This window comes from Pteropus alecto, unplaced genomic scaffold, assembly GCF_000325575.1.
Source record: "Pteropus alecto unplaced genomic scaffold, ASM32557v1 scaffold101, whole genome shotgun sequence".
NCBI lineage: Eukaryota > Metazoa > Chordata > Mammalia > Chiroptera > Pteropodidae > Pteropus > Pteropus alecto.
In genome coordinates, this window is record NW_006432945.1 from 9756620 (window position 1) to 9784319 (window position 27700).

At 45.0% G+C, this 27700-nt stretch overlaps 2 protein-coding genes across 6 annotated transcripts in view; both read right to left on the reverse strand.

Moving 5' to 3' along the window:
- Positions 1-21393, reverse strand: part of KIAA1614 (KIAA1614 ortholog) — a 44468-nt gene extending 23075 nt beyond the window's left edge. For 2 of the 5 annotated variants that reach the window (XM_025043961.1, XM_025043962.1), the window contains exons 1-4: positions 16519-21393; positions 14091-14275; positions 6319-7265; positions 5548-5611 (exon numbers count right to left, since the gene is read on the reverse strand). In XM_025043961.1, the coding sequence (XP_024899729.1) occupies positions 5548-5611; positions 6319-7265; positions 14091-14275; positions 16519-16584 (1262 nt within the window). In that variant the 5' untranslated portion in view covers positions 16585-21393. The other 3 variants (XM_015586222.2, XM_025043960.1, XM_015586224.2) reach the window with 3 other exon arrangements.
- Positions 21394-24530: 3137 nt separating this feature from the next.
- Positions 24531-27700, reverse strand: part of XPR1 (xenotropic and polytropic retrovirus receptor 1) — a 127295-nt gene continuing 124125 nt past the window's right edge. Inside the window, 1 exon segment of the mRNA XM_025043963.1 lies at positions 24531-27587. Within this exon segment, the coding sequence (XP_024899731.1) occupies positions 27527-27587 (61 nt within the window). The 3' untranslated portion in view covers positions 24531-27526.

The following is a 27700-nucleotide window of genomic DNA, read 5'->3' on the forward strand; positions in this document are numbered from 1 at the left end:
TTCTCTTTCTCTTTCTCATTATTTGTACATAACACTGCTTTGGGGCCCAAGGAATAAAAAAAGAACTGCGAGAATAAAGGCACCATCTGTGAACCCTGGCAGGGCCCAGGCACAGTTTTGGAACCAGGAGGGTTGACTGGAGTGATGTGAAAGTGAGTCTCCAGGCCTGCTGCCCCGTGAAGCCTCCTTTGGCAGGAGGGGCCTCCTTTTGCACAGCTCCATGAGCAGGCAGCTCCTCCAACACGCTGCTGAGAGCAGCTGTGCTCCCTGGGGCTCCTGCTCTGACAGCAGAGATAATGAGGTTACCAGCCCGGAGAGCCGCCCCTGCAGCCGCGGGCCTCTGGCTGCCAGCCCGCACACTCGGAGCCTTCCGGTGACAGCTGTGGTTCCCCGGCTGTCGGAGGGCATTTGTCACAAGACCTGGCCAACAGGCAGGAGGGCCCTAGGCAGCTGGCCAGATGCTGCCAGGATCAGCCTTGCCCCAGGTTTCTAAGCCTTATTCCAGCTTTGCTGTTTCCTTTCTCTCCCTCAGCTTAGAGTTGTTAATCTTTTTTTTCCCATCAGCTGCCCTGCTTTGGTTCCTGGCAGACAAAGCTGGTTTCTCCACTGATTAGAAAAGCAGGGCTTTTTAGGCACCCGGAGGCATCCATGCAGCAACAAACTGAGCAAGGGGAAGAGTGGCAGTCACCTTCACAGATGGCAGCCAAGGTCAGCAGAGCAGGCAACTGCTAGTCATGGTGTACTTTGGAAAGGGCAGGCCTTGCGCAGCCCTGTGAAGGGAAGGCGGTGTTCCTCCTAAGAGGTAGGGGGCAAGCAGGTGCGGTGCTGTGGGATGGTGAGCCTGTCCTACTCTAACTGCCCACCTCCCATCACCACATCATGCTGGCCCACCCCAGGGGTGCCAACCCTACCAGGCAGATGAGTTTAGACTCTTTCATCTGAGGGAGCCTTTCCAGTCTAATCTGACCCTGACCTCTGCCAAGGACACACGGTGGCAGACCCAACACCTTCCCATCATGAACGATAACCCACAATCCCAGATCTCACAATTCCTCTAGAAATTTCCCAGAAGGGTTGGGACAGTCAGTGCATGATTAGGCAAAGGCAATTCCACCTAAGAAAAGACTATTTTTGTCACTCTCTTGAAAACTTACACATTGGGCTCATTTGCTCAGCGAGCAGGGCACAGGGATGGAGTGGCTGAGGGCTTTTCCTCAGTTTCTCCATCTGTAAACAGTAGTAATTAGATGGAGAGTGAACTCGCTACCCTGTGAGTTTGGGTCTTTGGCCTGGTAGTCTGTTGTACCCCAAAGTGGGGTGAGAACTTTGAAGTCTTCTCCCTGGGGGGTTCGCACCACAGATATTTGGCCCTCAAGGAGCAGCAAACCCTACAAAGACCTAATTGTCAGGGACAACTGGAATTCCGCCCAAGTATTCTGGTCCCTCCCTCGGCCCCTCCAACCACCAGAGAACGAAGCTGCTTCCCAAGGACCAAGGGCAGCATGTAGCCCTCTGATTTCGCCATGTAAACAGTTTCCTGGGTGAGAGACCGGCTTAGCTCTGAGCTCAGCTCCTCACAGCCAGGCAGCTCAAAATCTCGAGTCAGGGCAACCACCTCTTCTCTCCTAGCCAGCGAGGTCAATGGGACAGAGTGGCCTCTTTCTGCAGCCATCATAATCCTGGATTAAAACAATAAGCTCCAGCAAGTCTGGGCTTAAGGCTTTCATGCCAGGAACATGAATTAGGGAATAACGTGAAATGTAAAGCATTCCGACATTTCCCAGATTCCAGGATGCAGCAGGTATAGGAAAAATATATACTGTACAGAACATACAGAGACCTTTTGCCTAGCATTCGTTCCAGTTTTGTATGCTATCAAGCCTTCTGATGACCACTGTGTAGAGTGAGAAGAAGAGGAAAGGAAGGCCCAGAACTTTTTATTCTGGACCATGCGCTCCACGACAGCAGGGACCTTGTCTTGGGCGTCTTCTTCCCAGGGCTGCAGGACGCTGATGGGACAGAGCCGAGAGCAGTGGTTCTGGGGCAGCGTGCCCAGTTCTAATTCTGGACTGCAACTTCTTAGCTGTGTCGCCCCAACAGGTAACTTAGGGGTTAAGCCTCAGTTTCCTGAGTCCTTAGGGACTCAGTTATTAAGTGAGATTGATTCCCTTAAAAGAGGTTAGCACAGAGCTAGGTACTTGGTAAGACTCCAGTGTTAGCATTTATTATTATTAAGGCTGTTATTATTAGCACCACTATTTTGTTAAGTTGCTATCACCCCACACTGAGCAAAGGATAGAATCCCTGCTAAAGAGACTGCTCTGTCACTGTCTACAAGGGAAGTCATGTTTGAAGGTAGCAAACCATCTTAAAGCTAGAGAGGGCTTGTTGGTTTTGCTCTAGACTTCCAAAAACCTTTGAAAGGGCTCCACAGCAAAGGCAATTTCTATAGAATGGGAAGCTGGAGGGGGCTGTTTGGTAGCAGAGGGAAGCAGCTGTCCAGACAATAAATGGGAGCTTCTCTCAACAGGGGAGTGGGCATCCTTAAGAACGGCTGTTGTAGGATACACCTCATTTGATACCTTTAAAAGAATCGTGGCGGAGGCATGTAGAGCTTCCATAAGATGTCAGCTTCTTACTTGGAGAGAGTGGCTCTGTCCTTGCCTTCTTTAAGGCGGCTAACAAATTACCTACTGGGCTGCCCCTCTTGGCAGTACTGTCTAGCCTTGGTGCATGGGGGCAGGTGTCCAAGACACCCCAGATGAGGGGGCCATGGCCTGTCTAGCTCTAGAGGCCAGAGGGAAGGGTTTCCTCTTCCTGGATTTCAGCCTAACTCTTCACAGATGACTGGTCATGGGTAGGTTACTTTCTTGAGCCTCTTTATGCATAAAGATTGAGACCATAATGAGATATTTGTGTGTGGGGTGTATGTGCCTGACACATAACGACGGCTGGACAGAGGCAGGGCTGGCATGGTTTAGAAGGAAGGAATAGCCACTGAAACTTCTGGCTCCCTGGAACTGAGCCTTCTCTTGCTCCTCAGTAGAGGGGACAACCTTGGGGTTGGGGGAGGGGGGTCTCCTCTGCATCTGGCCCTTAGCATCTAGGGTCCTGGGGCATTTCTGGTATTCCCTTGGCATCTTGAGGATCTCACCTCCGTGGTGGACTCTCCCTGTGACTGCCCTTCAAATGAGCTGGGCCAGCCCCCCACCCTCACCCCAATCCAATCAGACAGTGACTGTCTTGAGCTGTGCAATCATCATCATGAGCTTCTTGTTTTATCACCATGCAGAGCAGTTAACAATTGTGGACATAATTAGATACATGTTGAGTTAACGTCAAAATGGTTATTTAGTTGTACTGATGTTAAGAGTGTGAAGCAGGACCTTTTATGCCTTAAACCCTGAGAAGATCTGAGGGGCTCACTGTCAGAGCATGTCCTGACTGATATTGAGTCCACTGCGGGATGGCCATCATGATGCATGGGTCCTAAGCCCCTCTGGTCCCATGTGGCTGGCACTCCTCAGGTACAGAGCTGAGAGAAATGTGCATATTTCAAAGATCCCTTGGGAAGTTCAGCCATACAGAAGTGGCATCAATAAATCCATCCCTCTGAAGGGAGAGATGGAGCCCTGCTGTGTCTCAGGGACCACTTTAACATCTTGCCAGGAGACTCAGGAATAGAGCCAAATGAGCTTCCCTGTCTGAGGGGACCTGGAGACATGGCTGACCTTTCCCTCATCCTTGAACTAGATTCATTCTCTGGCCCTTCCGCCTGGGTGTCTGCTCAGCAGGGGCCTGACTTTAATCGCCAGTAGAGGTCAATGGAGCACTCTAAAAGAACTTCTAAATGAATCAGAGGATATATGTGGGGCAGAATCCTAAAGTTCACTAAGGCACCACCTCTCTCCTTTGCTCTGACTCTACGCACACACTCTCACACTCACCTATCCACCATATATACACACAGCGTATAATACACAGACACGCACACCCTACACATCCTACCATGCCCACATGTACCCTATCTAAACCCTAAAATGCTGCCGACGGCCTTGCCAGATTAAGCAACAGGCCAGAAATACCCATTCTGAAAATTCTACACAAATGCCATGACCTCACAGGACTGGAGGAAGTCCCTCCCTATCCCATGGTCAAGGTTCTCCACCTTTAAAATGAGTGCTTTTGTTACTTATTATTTAACATGTCAGTCTCGAGCTTTGGCTCCTCCTTTCAATAGTGACCTCTGGACAAAAGCCCCAGTGGCATCACCTCGTAGCTAGGCCTCTCTCCCATCCAGGGAAGAAAGGGTGGGAGCAGCAGTGGGAAGAAGCGCTGCAGGAAAAAAAGGCACTATCTCCACAGGACACAAGGTGTCAGGTGCCTCTGCCCAAGCCTGCCTTCTTTAGGGGGCCCCTAGGAAGGAGGCGGGCAGGGAGAGGGAAAAAATGTGACTGAGGACCACAGTCCTTTCTGCAGTCACTTCTCCACACTATGGCAAGGCTGGGTGGGGAAGCAAGGAGAGGCTGCAAATGCTAACCATGGAGGCAGAAGAAGAGACCCCTGGCAGAAGAAAGACAACTATGATTCCAAATCATAAATAACGAGGGATGAAGGAGCCAGATCAGCCCCTCTCCATCAGGCCCTTGGCCAAAGCTACCTCAAAGGCCAGTAGCCGAGCAATAGCTGAATCATCTGAATCTGGACAGCTCTTGCTTTGTGACAAACTAAGTGCAATTTACACAGGAAGTGGCCTGATAATGCAGAAGCAACAATGCTAGCCTCTGCATTCAGCAGAGACCATGAGACCCCCATGACTGCGCAACTGTGGAAACGGGGCCGCTCTCAGCCCTGGGACCTCTCGTAGCTTCATGTGCCAGGAGCTCGGTATAAACTTAGGCTATGCCAACCTCTGAGCAGACATCAGCAGAGGCAGCCTGGACCCACAGATGGCCCACCATGTATTCTTCCCATCCTACCCCACCATAATCCTGGTGTGCCTACATTCCCAGAGACTGGAGGGGCTAGAGTACAGTCTGTGAGATATCACGATGGGGTTGGAGGAGGTGAGATCCTGTACATGACCCTAACACACACCCTTGATTAGGAAGGAATTGGTGCAGTAAATGTTTTGTATACATACACCTTCCCTAAGGATTTCACAACCATTATCTCGTTTTAGCCTTATGCAGTCCTGTGAAGTCAACCACAGAGATAATATTTGGTCCATGTTAAAGATAGACAGAGGCCACGCAGGGGAACTGACTCCCAAGAATGCAGAGCAGATTGTTTGCGATGCTCTTTGCACAGTGACTCATGCCCAGTGGTTTGCTCGAGTTGCACACAGGCCCCAGCCTGGGGCACGTGGGTGACTGGGATGGTGGTCTCAGGGATGATGATCCTTAAGTGGCCCACTGTACACTAGTCTGCCATTTGGGGTTTGCCTGCTCTTGTGCTTTCTTGAAGTCTCCTACCCTCCTGATATTGGGTAAATGGAAGAATGATGGCGAGGAGGAAGGGGAGAAAATGTGCACTCTGAGATCTTACCTGTTCTGGTCCGAGTCCTGCAGGGAGATGCCCGAGTCCCAGTCCGCATCCCCCGCTGGTTGCTCTAGGACCCAGAACAGAAGCAGAGATCAGGGAAGAGCAAGAAACTGGGCTCTCAGTTGCCACTTAATGAATGTCAAGGAGAAGTTTTCTCTGGAAGCCATTTAACCCCAAGATAAATCTCCATCTCCTGCCTGTGCCTCAGCCTGAGAGGTGAAGGCACAGCCTTTTACAGTGACTACTGGTAGGCCTTGCCATGGGCTGCGGGGCCAATATGGGCCCTCTCAGGCATGGGTGAGGAATAAGCTTTGGAATGGGGAAGAAAGAAGGAAAAGAAGGTGTCTGTCCAGGCCTGAACACTTGCACATCCCAGTAGTGCTACCGCCTGAGTTCAGCCCACCTGGCAGGATGCTCGACCACTTTGCAGAGAGGGGTCCACCAGAGGGTGAGGGCATGTCCTTGGAGGAAGGTGCAAAAAGCCACTCTAGAAAAGGGTACAAGCCACAGGGAAGAAGCAATGTTAGCCTCCACCCCCACTCCTCATCGGTATAGGAAGTTATGGGGGTCTTCAGCAGATGGGGCCACCTGTGAGGTGGTGAAGAATCTATGTCACAGCCAAGAATGAGAAGACATCCTGATGATTTTGTGACAAACAGCTGTGCTTTCCTCCCTCCCTTGCCCCATTGCCTCCTTGGTCCCCCTGTCCCCTTTTCCTCCTCCTGGACTCTCTCCTGCTGCCCCCGCCACCCAGACCTAAAGAGTGAGCCTCACCTGGTACAGTTCTGTCCCAGGATGGAGTCCGGGCTGGGGTTCCCACCTTGGGGATACCCTGCCCCCCAACAGTTAGCATCTCCTGAAGCAGAAGGCGGTTCCTCTCCACCCGGTCAGACAGAGGCAAGGTGCTGCCCCCCATGTCCAGATCCCCCAGGTCTCCAGCTCTCCAGAGACCCCCTAGCAGGGCTGGCCTGGGGACAAAATCCTCCTCAGAGGTCAGAGACAAGCTGTCCAGGTCTCCCCCTGTAACTAGACCATCCCCGAATGGGTATGACCTTCCTTTCCTCAGGTTGAGCAAGTGGGTGATTTTGTTACCAGGTCCGGGGCCCATAGGCCAGCCTGGAGTGACTCCATGGATGGAGTGCTCTTGCAAAGAGCCAGGCCCTGGCAGCAGACCCTGCTCCCGGTCAGCCAGTGTCCATGCTGCTTCTGGAGGCCATGGGCTCCTCCCATTCCAGCACTCGAGCCCAAGGGCAGGTGGCCTGGGGAATCTGGTACTCCCATTCCTGGAGGGTTCCTCCTCATTGACACTGCTGTCCAGCTGCTGATCGGTCAGGTTCTGAGCATGGAGGACCTCCACAGCATCTGGCAAAGGAGATCCCTCAGAGAGAGTCCTCGCTCCACCTGCCTTGACTCGTCGGCATTTGGGTTTCTTGGGGGATGGCCGCTCATGGGCAGTGAGGCAGGGGCTCGCCCCCTGTTTGCCTGCTGTCATCTTTTCCTTCAAGGCCCTGACCTTGGACTCCAGCACAGAAGGGCCTTGGAGCTGTATCTCCCATACCCTTGGAGGGTAGGGGGCAATCAGGCTGGGTGTTCTGTCTTCCTGAGGGTAGGGCCAGGGTCTTAGGAAGTGTCCATTATTGGACTGTGGCTCAGTGTCACATATCTCCACAGCTGAGGTCACCTCCATGGAGCTGGCTGTTCTGCTCCCTATTTTGGGCCCTCTGGAAGAGAAAACAGACAGAGCTCCTTAGATCCAGGACCTGGCTAGCTCCAACAACCTCCTGGGTCCCCCAAGTGCCTTCACTATGAGTCCTGTCCAGATGAGAGTAATTTGGAGACAGAGCAGGGGATACCCTCTAGATAACATGAAAGCACTTTGAAAAGTACAAATCATTGAATGATACAAATAAGGTATTATTGAATTGTGTCTTCCAAGTCTGAATAGTGTTCTAGGTTTTCTATCCCCATTTTACAGATGGGGCACAAGTGTCCAATAACTAATCCTACACCAAATGTGTATCAGAGTGAAAAGCCAGGTCAGAATTCCCAATCTCTGGCCTCTCACTTTCCTGACAGGTGGTCTCAGGGAGGATATGAAATTATACAGGATCTCAGGATAAGACCCTTGGGTGGATGGTGCCCTGTGCATCCCCTCACTCCCATCCTCCAAACCACAGGACCACAGCATGGAGCTGTGCTCAAAGGGTGGCCATGATCAGTCACTAACTCCTACCAGCATCTGCTCTGTGCCAGGCAGGCGTGCAAGTGTTTCAAACAATCTTTCAAATGCTCCTCACACAATTCGGCCAGAATACCATTATTATCCTCATTGTTACAGACAGAAAAGCTGAGGTAGAGCGAGATTTTGTCACAAAGGTGCTAAGGGGAGGCCAGTTTGGATTTCAGAGCTTCATATTCCAAGACCAGGGCTCTTCCCAAGCACTTGGTGATCACTTAACCCCATTCTCCCTATTCTGTAGATGAGAATATCCAGTCTAGAGAGTCTAGAGAGGTTCAGTGACTTGCCAGAATGACATAGCTCCTTGGTGGCATGGTTGTTGCCAATGTGTTCACATTGAATGAAAGTGAGCGTGGGATTTTATTCACTGAGTTGTTCTGTACACACATATAGGCCACAATATCTTAATATTTATCCTGCTCTCAGAGAAAATGCTCCCTCAACATCACACTTAATATGTCACATATCAAGTATGTCCCACTTGAAGTAAACTGCATATATAAAAATCCCTATTTACAGAAATTACAAATTAGGAATTAATTATTCACTTCATATATTGACTAAAGATTCCATAAAAGTCTCTTAAATAGCAAGTCCCTCTATAGTTGTTTATTACAATTCAACTTATACATGTTTCAGGAATGTAACATATTTCATAAAGTAAAACACACACAGAGTGCAAAATGTCACATCAGCTTGAAGCCAGTGAAGTTTAAGGGCTATCTTTAGGAGGCTGAGGTCTTTAACTCTATCAGTTAATCTAGAATGTACCAACTTTCTCTCTGCAGCCCAGTGACAGCGTTCCTCTCTTCTGAGGTTTAATCCAGAGAGCAGGGGATTAGAATGCAGTAGGAGTGGTTTCAGTTAAATTAAAAGACCTTTCTGATGAGTCAATTCTGGATCGTATTCTAACCCATGGGGAGGAACTTCGGGAGGAACCTTCCACTGGGGCACGGCGAGACGTCTGGGGAGATAGATGGTGCTGCTTGGGGTCGTCTGATTCTATGGCCCAAGGGCTGTATTTGCTCAAACTCAGAAAGGCTGAAACGGAGATGGACACGAAGGGTGGGCCTCCCCCCGCCTCTCGCCCCGCGCCCCGACCCTTCCCACTCTGTGGCCCCCGCCATCCCACCAGCCACTGGTTTCCGTACTCACTGAGGGCCGCCGCCGGCAGGTTTGGCTGCCACCTCCTCCATCCCCTCCATCCCCGGACAGGCGAGCCCTCCTCTAGCCCCCTCTCCTTCCCAGGCCCTGGGGCCGGGATCTGCTCTCAGCTCAGTGGGCAGCCCCAGGCCTGGGCAGGGGCTGGCCGAGGCCTCCTTCTGAGCCCGAAAGGAAGTGGGCCGGGCGGGGAAGGCAGTGGCATCAGCTACTAAGTTGATGGCTGTGCCACTAAGGGGAAAGAGGCCAAGTCTGGCGCCTTCCAGGGCCGCGACTGGGAGAGCGGGAGCGGAGCGCAGAAAGGAGGGGAGTGGAAGGAGCTGGAGCAGCGGGGCCTGCCCCGCCCGGCCCCCTGGCCCTCGGCACCCGCTGCAGCCGCCGTACGCTCCGCCGGCCGGACACCCGAACCCCGGGAGCTGCTTCTCCGGCGGCGGCGGCCAGGGAGCAAGCGCCTCACACACGTCAGAGGGGCGGGAGGACAGGCGAGGCCCGGGCCGAGTTCGGGAGCGATGCCCGGGCCCTGCTTTGAGATGCGGGGCACTCAGCGGGACTGACCCCCTCGCAGTGGGCAGTGGACGTAAGGGGCTGCGAGGAGTGCAGATGTGGGATGTGGCTCAACCAGAGCAAAAGCTAAGAAAACAGCCCTTTCTTCCCGAGCTTCGCGGGAAAGCATGTAACTCTATACCCGGGGCCTGAGGGAGCGAGGGGGGGTTGCGGGGCGGAGGCTCCGCCATCCGGGTGGAAGCTAAGGAATGCCCTTTGTTTACACAGCTTTTCCAGTGGAGCCGTCCGCCCTCTCTGAGGGAACGTCCCCATCAGTCTAGGGCGCCGCTTCCTCCAAGGTCAAGGTCATTGATTTGTTTTCCAGAGACGCGAAGGTAGCCAGAGTGGATGGAGGTGGGTTCCCTCATCCTGTGCTGTTAAGAGGACAGCCTGGTGCCTGCATTGCCCGCCGCCTGGGGTAGGGACCGGGTCTCACGGTACTGAGGACTCCTGAAGATACCTTGTCGCTTTTTCCAGACCTGGGAAGAAGTAGCCGGAAAGGGCTTCCCCCGCAGCTGTGGCCCAAACCAGTGGAGCTTTCTTTTTCTTTCCACCCTGAGGGGGGTGCCAGAGCCTCATCTATTTCCAAACCTATTTTCCCACAAAGGATGGGAAATAATAAGAGTTAGGACCCAGGAGACTCTGAAAATCTCTACAAAGGAAAAGTGCTCCTTCATCTTTCCTGCAGCCAGCGAGCTCTGCTCTCCTAGTTGCACTTGCACAGTACTATGGTCCCCATCTAGATCACAGCACAGCAACAGTAAGGACCACACAATGAGGGAAGTGCAGGTGCAGAGTGGAGGCCAAAGATGTTTCCAGAGGAGGCCAGCCTCCTGAGTGAGTAGGAGTTCCCCCGCAGGAGGTGGGCATCTGGGCAGGGCCAAAGCACCCAGGCCTTCGAGCAGCTATTATGGAGCTGTGGTAGGTTGGCCTTGGGCTAATGTAGGAAACTGAGAGATTATTTAGGGACAACTGTCTGTTTAAGTACAGGTCCAAGGTCCCAAAGCTTTCATGACAAGTGGTCTCCAGAGTCTAGGGCCAGTGTTCTTCCAGTTAATCCCCCTCCGCGCCCGCCCCCCCATCCCACATATTGCCAGAGCAAGTAATTTCTTCAACAGGGCACTTACCACTGTTTATTAGTACTGATCACTTCACAATAGAGTAACACACCATTTATGAGGATGTACTATATACCCACACTATGCTATGCACATTGCATTCCTTATCTCATATGGCAGCCTTAGGATATGAGTACTATTTATTGTCTCTTTTCTACAGATGAGGAAACTGTGGTGATCTGCCCCAGGTCACAGAGCTAGTAAGTGACAGGCCTTCTAGAGTCCAAGACTTTCACATCAACTGCACTGCATGTGTATTGCCAGTATTCTGCATGTTCAACATGAAAAGCTTTAGTTAAAAAAAATAAAAAACGTTGTTAAGTGCTGTGATAGTCAAAATATGCAGTCCAGCCATGATGGTATGGCCCTTCCTTTCTGGTTCCTTTCTGCCTTCTCTATTCCTGCCATAAGGTAAAATCAGTCCTGTCTTCCATGTGCAATGTCAAACCTAACAACAACAGTACTATTACTATTATCAGGGACCTCCTAAGAGCTAAGTATATTCCACCTAGGATCTTTTAGATTTTTACAAGAACTTGGCAAAGTGGGTATAGTGTCTTCCCACTTTAGGGATAAGGAAATCAAGGTACAGAGAGATTAAGGGACTTGACTGGGACCACAGAGCTAGTAGAGCCAGAAACTGAACCTGGTCCTGTCTGGTTCCCAGATCTTCTGCCTTACTTCCTCCTTTCAGAGGCATCTTCAGGACTCAGACTCTTAGAGGTAATCTCTCCATTACTCCTGCTCCCGCCCCTCCCCCAGAAGTTAATGATCTGTAAGGCAAGTTTCTTAGAGTTCCAGCAAAAGTTTAATGTTTAAAGGAAACCTGCCCCCCAGCTTTTTGAGATGCAAATAGTCAACTTCAGTTTACTCATTAAATTTGTTGTTTTATATTTAATATAGGGGAATGAGGTGTCATATCTACATAGAGGCTTTAAAATACCACCTGACCTAAAATAACCAAATTCTCATAACGTTATTAAGTTACCATGACATTCACATGTCTGAGGGCACTTCTTGCTCATCTGGATTGTTTGGTTCAGCAAATATCTTTTGAGCTCCTACTATGTGCCAGGCACTGAGGAGAAGAAACGTAACACTGCAGAGCCTGTCCTTGAGGAATTTCTGGTCAAGTTAGGGCAGAGGAATGGCAGGCACATAAACTTTCTATGTAAGTGTTTCCACTGAGGGTAGCATAGGGTGGTGGTAGTGGTGGTTAGCTCACAGGAACAGCTGGATTGAGGCGTGTGTCAGGTGAGAGGGGGTATTACCCCGGAGAGCAGATCTTGAAGAATGAGCAGGAATTAGCCAGACAAAGGGGGAGGAGTGGGAGAAGGCATTTCAGACAGCAAGATTAGCATAAACACAGGCAATGAGGTGTGAAACTGCCTGGTTTCTGTGTTGCCAAGTGTAAAAGTTAAACTGGGAAAGGCAAGGGGAGGGCTGCAGCTGCAGAGCAGAGTGCTGTGGCCTGGTTGAGGGCCTACAGGGTCTGAATGCGGAACCTGGCCTCTATCCTGTGAAGGAGGAGTCCCTAGAAGGTTGTCTACACCAGGCCTGAGCCCTCGAGCATGGAATGTTTCTGGGCTGAGGAACTACCTTATGTCCTTACATATCAGACTTTTTCATTTCATTACCACGTTTTGGAGAGAAATCTAGGAGGAATACACAAAAAATATATGGTAAGGAGCAATCACATAGCCTTCCTCTTCCCTCTGAACAACTAGGGAAACCTACCACCCCAAGAAGCCACCTTTCACTTAGCCTGGATAGAAACATAAACTTCACTCCTCCTCCTCGCCTTCCCCCAATGTGCTCTGCACACTCAGCTTGAATAAGGAGCCATGTGGGATGTGGAAATCAGATTTCACTTAGGATGAAGGAACAGGTGAGAAACAGTCCTTCAAGGTCACATGTTATAGCCAGGTTGGGAGGATGGGGAATGGGGTGGGAGGGACACCTCTGCCATCCTTCTACTGTACTGCCTGAAGGAGTTTCTCCAACTGTAAAGTCGAATTTTCTAGTTGTTCCTATCTTGGTCATGGGACACATCATCTGAGGAGCACCCAGTGGGGATGCTGCTCTCTGTCCCAGGGGCCTTCACTCAGGCCTCATCGTCTCTTTGCAGCAGAGGCTCCAGAGAGCATTAGGATTGCCTCCCATGCAACCTGCCTCTCTCCTGATTAGAGCCCTCCCACGACTTCTCAAGGGCTAGTCTGACCTGTGCCTGTGTCAACTCTCCTGGGACACCAATGAAAGGTTGATTCTGAGGTCTCACCTGTGGAGATTCTGATTCCTTAGGTTGGAGTAAGGCCCAGGAATCTGCTTTCTAATAAACCTCCCTAGTGATTTTGAGGCTCAGTCAGTTCTGAGAAGCACAAGTCCTGGGGTTAAAACTTATACACCTTTGCATGGCCCATGGTCCCTCCTGTCTCAGCTCTCACCACCCCAAAAACCTATCCTATATGATCGCCATATATTGAATTTCTTCTAGTTCCCTCGACTAGCCACACTGATTCATATCTCCTTGCCTTTGCCCAGGCTTCCCTTTAGCCTGAAACACCCTGCTTCACTCTACACACACATACCAATTTTGTTGTCTTTTACGAGACCTTCCACACTCGGCTCAAATGTCGCCTCCTCAGGGAAGCCTTCCCCAACATGCTCCCCAGTCCTCCTGACCTGAGTTAGAGCACCTTGGGCCTGTTTCTGCCAGACACTTATTGCACTGGGCTGTCAACATGTGTTGACAGGTCAGACTAGCCCTTGAGTGCTCTGTAAAGTAAAGCAACTTTACAGAGCGCTTCGTCATTTGTATCTTTGTTCCTGGCCCCTAACATGTGCCGGCCATGTAAAAGGTATTGATTAAATGCCAGATGGTTAAGTTTTAAAAAAAAATCCCTATCAGGTAAAGATGCCTAAGAGGAGAAGAGGGACTACTACTTGCTAAGAGGATCAAGGTCATTTCTAAAAACTTTGGTTCATTCACTCAATATGACCAGCCCTGCCCCAGGGCCTGGGAGAAAGTCAGACACCAGCAGGGCCAGGACCAGCACCCAAGCTCCCTGACTTCCAGTTTCAATTGATGCCCCAGACTCCTTGCCCTCGCTCTTCTTCCCTCTTCCCAAAATGGTCATTGATCACAGATGGTGAAGTGGGCCTTATACTTCAATTCTGAGTGAGCCTGGAAATTTGGAGATAAAATAGCTATCAGAAGAAGAAATGGATGGGGAAGGGGAGAGGAGAAGATAATGAGAGAGAAGCATGCAAAACAGGCTGGGAGAGGACACCAGAGAAACATATAGCTGGGCAACAGGACATCTGGGCACCTCCGGAGAGCAGCCACTTTATTTCCTGTTATGTCTCTCTGTATACTCCAACACACACCTGTACACACACATGTGAACACATGTATGCTGTGCTCTCCTATGCCACACCTGCCTGAAACGACTAAGTCCCAAGGAGAACAAAAGTATAGTTCTTACCTGGTCAGTGTCAGCCTGCACCGCTCCCTCACTCTGGCAGGCAGGGAGCCCACTGGGATGGGGCAGGGACCTTCCCTGGAGATATGGACTCCAGACTTCACTGCCTGTGATGCCCACTCACCCTGACTCTGCTGCACATCTGTCCCCATGTCCAAGTGCAAACTGCAGCTTTTCAGTTCATAATCCTAATCACAAGGAAATGAATAAGATTAGGAAGATATTTTAATACTCTTCCTTCTACTCCACCATGCCTGCTCTGGGGGCAGCCGTCATCAATATGAAGAGAGGACACCTGACTTCAACCTGTCTGTCAATAATCATCTTGGACAAGTCAATTTTCTCACCTACACAATGAGAGCAGATTCAGGGAGAAAGATATTAGAGGATGACTGAGACCTAGTCATGTTTGTGACACTTTTGATTTTGAGAAAAGACAAAGTGCTTGGTACTATCCTAATGATTTGCTTAAGACATATGAGAGACTATGAAAAAGTAATCCCCACACTAATAGTTTAATTAAAAATTACAATTATTTCAATAGAAGGTGAAACGGTAATTGACAAAATTCAACAAAGTACCTAAAAGTAGAGGCTTCCTTAACACAATAAAAATCTCTCTCTCAAATCCAACATATTACAAAATGGTAAAACCCCAGGGTGGTCCTATTAAAATTAGGGACTGAACAAGAATGTTCTGCATAGCCATATTCATTTAACAATGGTCTATAAGTTCTGGAGTATATAATTATTAAAAAAGGAGTATAATTGTAATGTATAAGATTTTAAAGGCATGTAAAGTCATTATACTTTATAGATGATATGATTTTTTACTGTGAAAAACCAAGCATTTAATTTGGTCAAGGTGATGCTCAGGTCTGAGTATGAGCTTGATCAAGTGAGAGGAGGGTAATGTGGACAGTGGAAATGCATTTTACTTGTTGAAGAAACTCTCTAAGGAGGTGTTCACTCAGGACTAATGCTGGAATCCTGGGCTATGAACATTCCTCCTGCAGCGCTCCCCTCCCTGGGACAGGAGTTAAATACAGCCATCCGCCTCACACCTTCCTCCTGTCATGAAAGGCAGACACAGTGTGTACATTAGAGCAGCACCTCATATTCTTTAATGTCCCCCAACAACCCTCCAAATCAGATTTTGCAAAGGAAAGAGCTAAGACTCAAGGTGGCCATATCTCAAGGAGTTTGCCCACAGTTAAAAGGCTGGTAGATGACCCAGCCCTCAGCCCCGCCCCAGGACTGGCAACCACATTTCTGTAGCAGGGACTAGCCTTCAAGAGAGAGTCCTACACATGGCCCCACCAGACCATGGCTCTCAGATGGGTGCCCTGCAAGAGTGTGTCCCTCTCAAATCAGAGCCCCCCTAACCCTGCTAATGCTCAAAGGGAAACAAGGCTTGTGCTGGGGGTGGTCACCTTGGGTATGGAGGACAGTTGCTTACTATGACCGTCTCACACTCATGGGCAGGCAGGGAGGGAGGAAGATCTGGCTGTGCCAGTGGAGGTCTAATCTGGCCAAGAAGAGTGGCTCAGCCTTGGGTGGGCGAGGGTCACCCCAGTCTCAGAAGCTGCTTTAGACAGAGGGGAAAGACAATACATACTGGCTGCAAGGAAGGTCGAGCTATTGCACTGGAAAGCCCTGGCTCTTCGTTTTTCTTTTCTGTGTCCTTTCTCTGGATTGGCTACCTGAGGCTGCTTTGTAAAGGGAGCCAAGTCCCTGTTTATCTTGCTGTTGGCAGCCCCTTGAACATTGCCTCAAGCAAGTGGGGGAAGTCAGCATGGAGCCCTGCTGACCCCTCACTTTCTGTTGGGAATGCTGCTCGACAAGCTCTGAAGAGCAGTCAGGTCCTCTCTTCCTCCTGGAGACATCTCCCTGCTACAGTGGAGATGGACACCCTCATCAGCAGCTGCAAGCCAGTTGTCTCCAACCAACCCAGGCCACAAGGTGTGAGCATACAGGGGCACCCACCAGAGAAGGCCAGCTTGCTGGGTCCAGGCGAGCCTGCTTTTGCCTTTTTGGAAGCTGCCTCCTGCCTCAGGGCATTCGTGCTGGAGACTAGCTCCTCAGATCTACCATTATACGGGGTTTCCAGGAGCCAAAGCCCTCTATAGCCCCCAAGCTGTGCAATGCCTTATCTTGTGGGAGTTCCTGCCTCCCCATTCCCTCCTGCCTCCACCAGCCTTGGAGATTTTGCTGACAACACAAATGGGCCTCAAAAGCAGCCTCTCTGAGCCTCTCTGTGGTCCACAGGCAAGTTTTTCCTGTGTCAAATTAAGGTACAAGGTAGGTGAGGTATGGATGGAAGGACCCAAATTTGAAAAGTCCAGGACTGGCAACCTGGATCCAGCTCTGGCTAGGCCACATCTACTTGTGGGACTAAGTGCTGGTCACTCTGTGGAGTTCAGTTTCCTCACCTGGTGGAAATGGTGGATTGGACTAACAAGTCCCAAACCGAATTCCTCAGAATCCCAGAATCCCATGAGGTATTAATAGGTCTCCTTTGAAAAAGAGAATTCAGGTCCAGTAAGTTTTCTTATCCTCCACATGGGTCATTAGGTCCAAAGGCATTTCAAAGGCTCAGGGAAGTCCTGAAGTGAAAACAAAACTACACCAGTTTACCTTTGTTTAACCCTGTCTTTCTCAAAAGTGATAGACTACAGAAGCCATTTCCCTCAGAATAGCAATAAGCATCCTATGGCGTACACTATAGGACAACATGGTCCAGACAACTTCTCATAGTCCCTCCTGCTGGGATAGACTAGGCCTCTCCCCAGGCAAGGAGGAGCAGGCAGCTGCTGTACAGCAAATTCCAAGATCCCATAGAAGGGGTCAGACTGCAAGCAAAAAAGGCTATCTCAAGGGCAAGTGGTGGCCCATTCCAGCTTTATTTCTTTTTAGAAAGTTAGCGCTATGAGGAGTCAAGAGACCAAAAAAAGAGGGGACTTCTAACAAATCTCAATTTCCACTCTGATTCTTTGTCTATTGATTATGTCAATTCACCTTAAAACTAATAGCTTCAGTTTGCCCATCTGTGAAAAGGAAGAACTAGAGAGACTTGGTTGGCAATCACTCAACATTAGCCCTCAGAAGTTTCCCAATCTGGGGTCTCCATATGCCTAATGGGGAGGGGAGCAAAAGCTATTTCCAATATTTAAAGAAGTCTAATGGAAATTATACATTTACTATGAGAAGTGTTTTTGCTTTTGACTGGTATATCAATTCAATAGGACAACACAGGTTGTCATGGGGACAAGGATCATTATGCAATAAATATGGTTGGTTTGTTGTACAAAATCTTTACAAACTCGGGGTCCTTGGAAGTAATAAAAAGATCAACTGGTAATGGAAAGGTAAGTAGCCACTGACTCAAGTGGTTGGGTTCAAAACCAGTTTAAAAGTACGATGGTGGAGAGCAAAAGAGTGGATGGGATCTGGGGGAGGTTAGGGTGCTCCAAGGGAAGATGCTGCTCCAAGAGCCATAGGGTTGTGTGCAGAAGTGTGTGTTTAATGGTGAAGCGGCTGTGACACAGTGGCCCTCTTCTGCGCATAGCTGGCTGAGACAGGGTATGGAGCACCACCTTTACTGAACTGAGAGCAGAGACCTCAGAGTCCCCTTGACGCCAGGTACCAGGCCAAAGTGGATTCTATGCACCTTCTTAGAAAGCCTTCAAGAGTGCCAATGTCTGAGGGCTGTCAAGCACTTGAAAGCTCTGATTTTATATGCACAAAGTCCTGCCCCATTGGGCCCATTACTGTATCTTCATAAGCAGCCACGTCTGGAAAGGTACTCTGTGGTTCATGGCTGTTTCCCCTCTAAGATGCTGTTTACCCAGAATCATCTCTCTAGTTTTCTATTCCCTTTTCTCCCTTTGGGGTCTCCCTTAATGTCCAGCTCCATTCTGCAGCAGCCTTGGGCACTGGGCCCAGGAGAGTAGTGGTAACAATCATGGTTGGTAGATCCCTCAAAAAGGGGTTAGCTTTTTCTAATTCTTTAGTATGGAGCATCTAAGACAAAAAAAATTTTTCTCTTGCTAATATTGATATTGCTAATAATATCTCTAAGAGTTGGGCTATTTCTGTAAAGATTTAGAAGAAAAGAGAACTTAAGTGAATTCTATCTGCCCCAGGACCTAAACCAGGCTGCTGGCATTACCTAGCTGGCTAAAGCCGAAAAGGACTTTTCTCTAGGGTTTTGAGAACAAAAGCATTTCATTGTGTTTTTTTAAATTATGCCAAATGACCCGATAAACTCATAATTTGGGGTAGAGGTGTCAGCCATTAATTAAAATATAAGGGAAAACATGAAAGACTTTGAAACGGATCAAAAAGATTATTGGGTGCACTGACTAGTGCATCCTTGCAGATTATGAGTATTTTACAATTGTATTAGTTGTAGAGAAATTGAGAGTAACGTAAATGATTTTTGTCCATAGAATTGCCAGTTATATTTGGTAGAATTGCCCCATGAATACTGGCCAGTTTTGTTGATTTTGCATTCATTTGTAAATTTTTCTCAGCATTCCAGATGTCTACATATATATGTGTGCATGCATTTTAAATTCTTTTGAATAGACTGTAACATTTTACTGATTCTCTCCTTAATGACAAAGAAAATCTCTGACATTTTATACCTACATGAGAGGCATGATTATTCTTTAAGAAATTATTTTTTGATGGGTCCACAAAGAAAGGACATAGCAAGAAGGCAGCTATCTGCAAGCCAAAGAGAGGCTGCAATTCTTGGGAACACACAAAGTCAGTGTGCTGGCCACCTCTTGCTCACTTGAACCAGTCAATATGTCATTGATGTAATGGATCAGTTATGTTCTGTGAATATCCAGCCTGTCCAGATTTCTTTGGAGCAAAACTGTTAACGTGTATTGTCATTTCCATGGGAATGTGAATTGTTTCTGATCCTATTCTGATTGGAAGAGAAAAGAATGCCTTTACCCAAATCAATGGCTAAATACTATATACTTGAGATTGTATCGATCTGGTCTAATGAAAATACCTCATTTGGCATTGTGCCTGAGAAGGTGGTTACACTTGATTGAGCTTGTGATGGTCTGCAATGACCCTTCCTAATCCACCCAGTTTCTTCAGGGACCAGATTGGTCAAACAAACAAGGATGGAGAGGAAGAGAAGGATAGAACGTGGTAATAATCTCTATTCCCCCTCTCCCAATTTATGCGTAGGGAGAGGGTTAATTTGAGAGACTACTACTTGGCCTTTCCCAATATAGCTCTTATTTTGCAGACCAAGGATACAGTATTGGGGTTAGGCCAACTGCCAAATAGGTCATCTCGATTATATATGAGGACTGGGTAATTGATCAATGGGTGCATGGATGCTGTGGATCTCTGTAAACTAGACATTGGTCAGGACTACATTTATTATCTGGCTTCTATAGGACCCAAATCTAACACAGGTGCCAAGATGACTAAGGCCTTTGGGCACCAATGACAACACAAGCCCTATGTGTAAGTCTTCAAAATGTCTTGGTATTCCCTTTTCCCTAGTGCACAGTTAACCTGAGTAAATAGCTCTACCTGTGGGGAAGACATAGGGGAATCATTACTGTGTGTACTTGCTGTGATATTGCAGTGTTTTCCCTCCTACAGAACTAGTCATCTCTTTTGTCAGTAGTTTTGGATCTGAAAACTGGCTCGGCTTCAGAAATTGGGCCAGGGATTGTGATTTTTATTGGGACAACTGCTTTTGGCCTCCTGGTTGTCCATCTTTTTTTCCTCTATTAGTATAAGCCTAGAGGTACAAGTTGGGTGACTGCCATCACTTTTCCCATGTTTTAGGAGCCACGCTAGTAACAAGTTTGCTCTGACTCCTAGAATTCTTATTAGGCAGTTAAATTCTGTATCTTTGGGGGTACTTCCAAGTCAAAAATTATTCTGTACTTAACCTTATATTCTGGTCCATTTCTTCAAGCACCCTCAAGGATCTCTTCCAGCTCCTATGAGTACTTGCTAACTGTATCTTGTGGTTCCTTTGGTGTACAGTACCTATCCTCCTTTAGCAGGCCCAGCATGCCCCCCCGGACCCCGAGTCATAGAGAATCCTGAGGGGTGCATGTCTTGCACGAGAGATTTCTTTCATGTCTCCTATCATGGATAATGGAATAGGGATGGGGAGGCAAAATCTTTGGGGAAGGGATGCAACCAGATATTGTATCTGATGTGTCAGGTTTCCCTAATCAGTGCCCTGACCTTATGTAACAGATTTGCCTTAGTTGGGTGTTTAACTATCTTTGAAGTTTTGCTATTCTATTAAGTCTTGGGTTTGGTCCTCACTTTCTCTTCCTTCCCACTGTAGGAGATGAGAGCTTCTTTGCATGCAACCAAAGAGGCCCTATGATTCCATATTTGGCTTTTAATTGCCTGGTACTTGCCCTCAGCTGTTCATTATCCTTCTATAGGTATCAATGGCACTTAGCAATAATCAACCAATCCCATTGCTCTATAGCTACTGTCTCTTTACATCTCAAATGCTTATTACATTGCAAGCGCATGTCTTTTGCCAGTATACCATCCCAATTCACCATCAGTGAAGATTTTAACAACTGGAAGGGAAGGAAGGTGGCTGGCGCAAGGTAGAGTATTCTTATGAAAAGCAGTCAAGTAGGGATTGTACAGTTAGCTGGTCTAGTTCTTTGTCTTTTCATCTACAAATCAAGATGACTTGTTAACTCACATATCTGAGATGCTGTATGTCTGGAAAATGTAAAATACTATAAGCATACAAATGTTGAGCATGTATTATTCTTATTATCAGATTATAGGAAGGTATATTGAATATCTAGTGATTCATATATACTCACGACTTATCTTGAATTTGATCTGGAAACTCCACATAATCATATTCTGGTTTAGCCTACACAAAAATATAGTAAGAATAGAGTTTGTGGTATTAAAATGAAAAGGCTTTTATGCTTTAGTCAATAAAATTTTTCTCTTTCCATTTTGAGCATATTCACCTTAGGGTCAGTTAATTTTATAATTTTTCCTAGACAGATATAAGGAGTGATAACTAATCTGGGTATTTTACAGAAAGTTCTATGTTCCCACACAGGGCATGGATATGTACTGATACCAAGTGTCCAACTCTCTAAATCAACTAAACATGTTATTTCACCTAACACTTGAGATTCTTAGTGTGAGTAAAAACAAAAAACAAAAAACGATCTGTTTCTTCAGTCTCATTGCTTTAGAGTCACACTTCATATATCAACCTAAAGAAAAAAAGCCATTTAAGATTATTTTTTAATTTAGTAAAAGTATTAAAAATGGTTTTCACCCTTGAAGTCTGTTTGCCCTAAACCCTTATACGAATTAGTCCCAAGAGGAACCATGTTCAGGAATCCAAGAAACCCAGAGAAAAACACAATCACACAAACCAGTGACAAAGGAGTCAGGAAACTGTTGGAAAACAGAGAGAGCTTGTAATAATGAAAAAAGGACAGAATTTTGTAACCAATCACTTATTTTCTTTTAAAAACACATAACCACATTAACTTTTTGCTTTATACAACCATCTAGAAACTATAAAACAGTACCACTTGTGCATTTAACCTACTTATCAAGAAGAGAACTCCACACTTCTTAAGAATTCTACCCATATAAGAAGGAAAAAGGAGACAGATAATAGCATAGTCACAGATACAACATGAGTCCAAGCAAGCATCAATTCTTTGACATCATCTTTTCCATTTACCAGAGTGGAGGGAGTAAGAAAGCAAGGGGAACAAAAAAAGGAAAGAAGCACCCACAGAAGACTAATCAATCACAGTTACTTTTGACAACTATAGCTCAGTTTCATAGAATAGTATCATTTGACCAACACAATGTGGTAAGGGGGTGAAGGAAACATGAGTAGAGGGAGAGGGTTTGAAAAAAACAGATACATTTTACACCCTATTTCCCTCCTAAATACTCTTCAGATACAAGCTTCTGTGCTAATGTGGAAAACAGCAAGAAATTAATCTTCACAATGTGATAAAGTTTAGAGTTCTGCTGTTTGTGCAAATATGAGCGGCTCACAAATTTATAGTTCAAAAGAATAACAATGTCATGATCAACTACTCTTTTGAGATTCCCCAATCTTTCTGTCTATTCCCACCATGCTGGTGTTGCTAATATGAAAGTCAGGGAAGTCAGGGTGGGGACTTCGGAGATCATGATGAAGGGGTAGTGAGATGGAATCCTTGCTCTTTCTTAGAAGTCCACATCTTTCTAGTAGTACATCTTCCCTCTGATTGGTGGGGGTACAGAGGAAGGGGCATAGGAAGAACTAAAGTAATATGGTGGACGTTTGGTCAAGTAACTGGTCTGAAGGTATATGAGACTGTGTAATTAGCAGACATATTGAATCCAAGGCAAACAATTGGTTGTTTGATTGTCCTCCTTAGCTTGATGGCATCATAAAAAAACTGAAAGTGGCTTTGATTTAATAATAAAATGAACCAAAGATCTGCTACAAGAAAACATACCTTAGATGAAAATCAGTATAATGATTCTCTTCACTTCGGGGGAAATTCTCGTCTCATCCCTCTCACTTCCTCTTCCACCGTAAGCAAGCAAATACATTCTGAAGTTGTTTTTAAGGGTCAACTCCATATCAGAGTTTTGCCAGTTCATACAAAAAAGGCATTATGAGCCATATCCACCAGCAGGCTCCTTTCCCTTCCCAGGCAAATGTCTCACACCACTTCACTGAACCTCTTCCAAATCTAATGAGATGCTTTTACTTTTTCATGTTTGGTGAGTGGAGTGTGGTTTAATGCTGGTTAAATTATTGGGTTTTAGCAGTGACTAGCACAAATTTCTTATGTTCCAATATAACCACTCCATCCTATATTACCACTGTGCTCTGATGTTGTACAGATTGAAATTCAATGCAGAAAGTTAGCTTTTTAAGATTTACTATCAAGACTGATACCTCAAATGCAGAAATATGTTTAAGTAATTTATAAAATTCACTTTAATTCTCCTTGCTTTAGCTAATCATTACAAGGAAGAAATAAAATTTAGATGCATCATAAAAGGAAATAAACTAAACTGATAAATTCAATTTATTCTTTTTTATCTATTTTTCCCCAAAGTTCTACTACAAGTTTTGTTGTCTTAACCCAGTGACTACATATCTTATCTGTAATGATATTGGCTTTTTTCTTTTTAAATTAGGTTTGAGAAAAGTTTGGAGATTTTTTGTTTGAGAAAGCCATAGAGTCAACTTGATTATTTTCAAATCTGAGAAGCTATCTAAATTAAAATATTTCTGTAACAGTTAGGTGGAGAGCCAGAGGAGAGAAAGGGCAATTAGGGAAATTTTTTTATAAACTATATAAATGTCTAACCAATGTACTGTATACTTGAAACTAATAAAATTTTTTTAAAAATTAAAAATTTAAGTTATATAGCAATAAGTACTTATTTTTTGAGGCAAACTTTGTGCAAAGTATTAAAGAAAATAATAATAACCTGAAATTACCAAATATAAAGTGCAATCACTTCAGAGAATTGTTTTTGAATAAAATAATGCCATGGACAGGGTTATTTTCTAAATTATTTTCTTTAGACTAAGAAATTTTTTCAGTCATTACGTTCAAAATTTCATTTGGGCATAAAGAACTGTTGCCTGAATAATGCAAAGTAATAGAGAAAAATGACAGAAAAATAAAGGCAGGTCTCTACCAGCAACGTAACTACCGAAAGGAGAGACAGCAAGACACCTCCATGCCACTGAGCTCACATACTTTCCTAACTGCCCTGCTTCTGCTGCCAAGGTCCAACATCCTCTTGCTCTTCTCTGCTATTTCCGCAATTATTTCTCTTCAACTAAGTATCTGTTAATCTGATGCCGGTACAACTCAGTAATAGATTACTTTCTTCTATTCTTAATTTACATTAGTTTACCTGTTAAGGATGAACTGCTTTCTCTAGTTATCATGAATGTACTTCAGTCAAACCATGGTAAGTTTTATGTCTAGTAAATTTCAGTTAAATTCTTAGAACTCTCATGTTGAGAATACTGGGAAGTCATGAATCCTAGGGGCCGAGTCTCATTTTCCTTCTTTAAGGGTCCATATAGGTTATTGCTGAGGTGACTGGCATTCTCATCTCACATCGCTTCTGAATCTGAAGTTAAGCAGCTCTCTTAAGGAGAAAAATGGTTGATGCTGGAAAAGAAAGTTGCACACGGGGTTTCAACTTCTTTCCAATCTTAAAAATAACCATTATAACCTAATTAATAACTCAATCTTTTATTATGTCTTTCTGTATATGAAATCACCAATTATTCAATTTTAACAGTATAGGCAGCCTTAAATATAAGCACATATTTGTGCATAGAAAATAAGCCACTTTTGTCTTCTAGCTTTTCTACACACATCAATGTTTTCTATACTATCTTTTATAAAATGAAGAATGTATTTTATTTATACTTCTTTTACATTTCTTTGGGAAGTATTTTAATTGATATAATAAATTGTGTGATTCTCAAATAAAACTATAACTTCTAAACCTAAAATGAGATGACGTTTTACCTTTGGTGAGATTGCTGCTCCTTTCAAATGGCTTTGGGACATTCATTTCCTAAGAGTTCTATTGCGAGTTTCAATGCACAGGAGTCTCCAATAAAATTTTAGGTAGGACATAGTATTCGCAACTGCTAAGACATATAAAATTTAGGAGAGAAAAATGCACATTGCCTTTTTTGGAGAAAAAAATTTAAATGTATATTCTGTCTCCAAAACTGTTTCCTCTTGATGAGGAAAAGTCCTCTTTTCTTTACAGCTTTAGGAGGAACATAAAGCTGTGCATATGTTTAAATACACGTTTAAGCATCTGTCATGGTAAGCTGAAAGTTACATAAACCTTATCATCCTTGAATAGACTACGCTAATAGGACAAACATGTCAGAAAAGGAATACATTCTAATATTGTATTATCTATGAAAAAATAATACTGATTAGGGTCTAGGATCATAACAGTTGAAGGAAGACCAAATCGGCCACAGGACACACTGAAGTAAAAATACTGGGGAATTCAAATACCAGAAGTCAACTGTAAGATTTTATGTGTGTTATTATATCGGTTTACTAAGAGAATGAAGTTGATAATCCAAATTACTCTGGATATACATTAGTACCAACAATTTTATTTGAACAAGAAATGACTGGTCCGCTGGACTTATAACTCAGTAATAATTACTATTTCTTGACGGACCAATGATATTTCCCCCATAGTTTTAAAATACAAAAATAACAGTTAGAAAAAAAACCCAAGTATAAATAATGCAACCTTTAATCTATCAAGGGGCACTAAATTGTTACCACTGATTATTATAAATGACTCAATTTACTTAAACTAAAAAAACAAAAACAAAAACAAAAACCAGTAATTAAGCTTTTCGTCTTCGGTTTTGGGACAAAGAACATACGTGGCAAGACATACAAAAAAGCAATAAAAGCCACAAAGTCATATGATTTTTCAGGAAAAAAAAAAATCTTGGAAATGGAACACATTTTGGAAGCTTTCAGAATAAAGATGGAAGAAACTCCTTTAAAAAAGAAACTATTTGTCAGTTAATTGATAGACTTTTGGTAGTAAGAGTAACTTTAATATAATCTCCTGGAATTATGCCAGGGATGAGTAAAGACTTGTGGTGCATGGGAGAAAAGCTGATGACAAAAGGAGTATGTTAAGGGGCAGTAACTGTATGTTTTTAAGAGTAAGTAAGTAATAATAGCTGCCCTTCCACTCATTTGTTCCTTTGTCTAAAATCAAGCTGAAAACGACAGCAATAATTTTATTGCACAAATCTACTAAGGTTGCCTTTGGAACCTTCGTCTGCATCTGGGGAGAAGGGAGGATTAAAACATATTTTACTTTTTCTTAATATTTAAGTTTGTTAGATAATGAAATGTTAAATTTAATGCCAACCACATTCAAGAAAGTACAATCCCTTATGGTCTGTGGGCTTATCTGGATTTGTTAGTAACATAGGAAAGAAATCAAAGATGTGAAAACGGGCACTATATACAGACTATGATATATCTTAAAAATATACTTTTTATGTATGACCAAGCTTAGACCCCAAAAAATTTTAAAAGCAGGTTTTCTATCATAGGAGGGCATGAAACCCAATGTTCATCCTTTAGAACTCCTGGGAGAAATGGCAGCCAAGGTCTGTTTTATCAGTGTAATGTGAAAGAGGAAAGATAATTTGTTCTTTGCTCCCAAAAATATGGTTTCCCCAAGACAAACTTAATTTGATCAAATTCTGGCTAATGTAATTGAGCCCAGAAGAAAATCTATCCAATGAGGGTGTAGAGAGTCTCTCAATAGCTTTGTCTTCTAATTCAGAGTTAGTGAAGGTTATACTATTCAATTACCCTACATGCTGAAGCTTAATAAGGCATAACTTTAGTTGTATGGTTGGAGTATGGGCCAATGTATGCCATATCTGTCCCTTAAAAAAAGGGTATCAGACTTCTTAAATAAATTTCAACCAGTTGTGTGAAAGTGTGTGGATGCTTTGTTATGAAAGACATGCTCAGAATTCTAAAGCAGCAGCAACTTAAAAAATCAGCAATGAAACTTTGGCTTCAAATTAAAGAGGAAAGAAAAAGTCAGACTGGTGCAAGTTGTCTCATGCAAGAGGTACTGCGGCCGAAACCCTCATAAATGCTGTCCAATATTAGTTTCCCCTGTCTTCTTTCACTGTTATCACCTTCATTGCACAGGAGTTATATCATTCTTTTATGGTTAAGTTTCATAAATAATGAGAAAACTATATGTAACAAATACATCATATTTCCCACCCACCCAGCAACCCTCCCCAAAATAAGAAAAGTTACATCAAATTAAAAAGTAGCTTCGTGAATGAAGGTACTGCTCAAAGTTGCACTTTCCCTGCAAGTGCGGCCAGTCCTTTTGCGCTGGGTATGAAGGAAAGGAATAAATTCTCCACATAAACTGACAAAAAATTTAAAAACCAATGTCCGGTTTCAACCAGTCAAAACCGGGCCAAGCGGAAGCCAAAGTATCTCAGTACCATCCCATCAGAGGGTCCTTACAATGCCTGCTCTTCATCCTGATAGGTATCTGTGTCCTTGTGATTGTAAACAATCCATAAGATACTATGTTTTTGTTCCTTAAAATGTCCTCTGATTGGCAAAATGAAGTAAATATTTGTTTTAAAAATAGAAAATGAAAATTAAACCAGAGTAAAAGAAAAGAAACACAGTGAGCTTGTTTGGAGTCCATAGGATCCGATCTGGAAGAGCTCGGAAAATGCATTATGTGTCTTCTCCTGTTTTCGGCTGGAAAGATACTAGAGGTTGCGTTGGTCGAGGAAAGAATTGTAGAGTAGGAAAACCAAGGACGTTAATCTAGACTTCAGAGGATTCAAGTGTTAGCTTCATCATCTGTGTCTTCTATCAATACCTTAGTGTCACGAGTCTTGGATCTAGTGGTAATAAGAGGGAAAAAAGCACTTAGTCCATTACTAAAATACAAACACATCCACAATATCAGGTCTGTTTCCAATTTTACCACCATTAAAAATACATCCTAAACAGG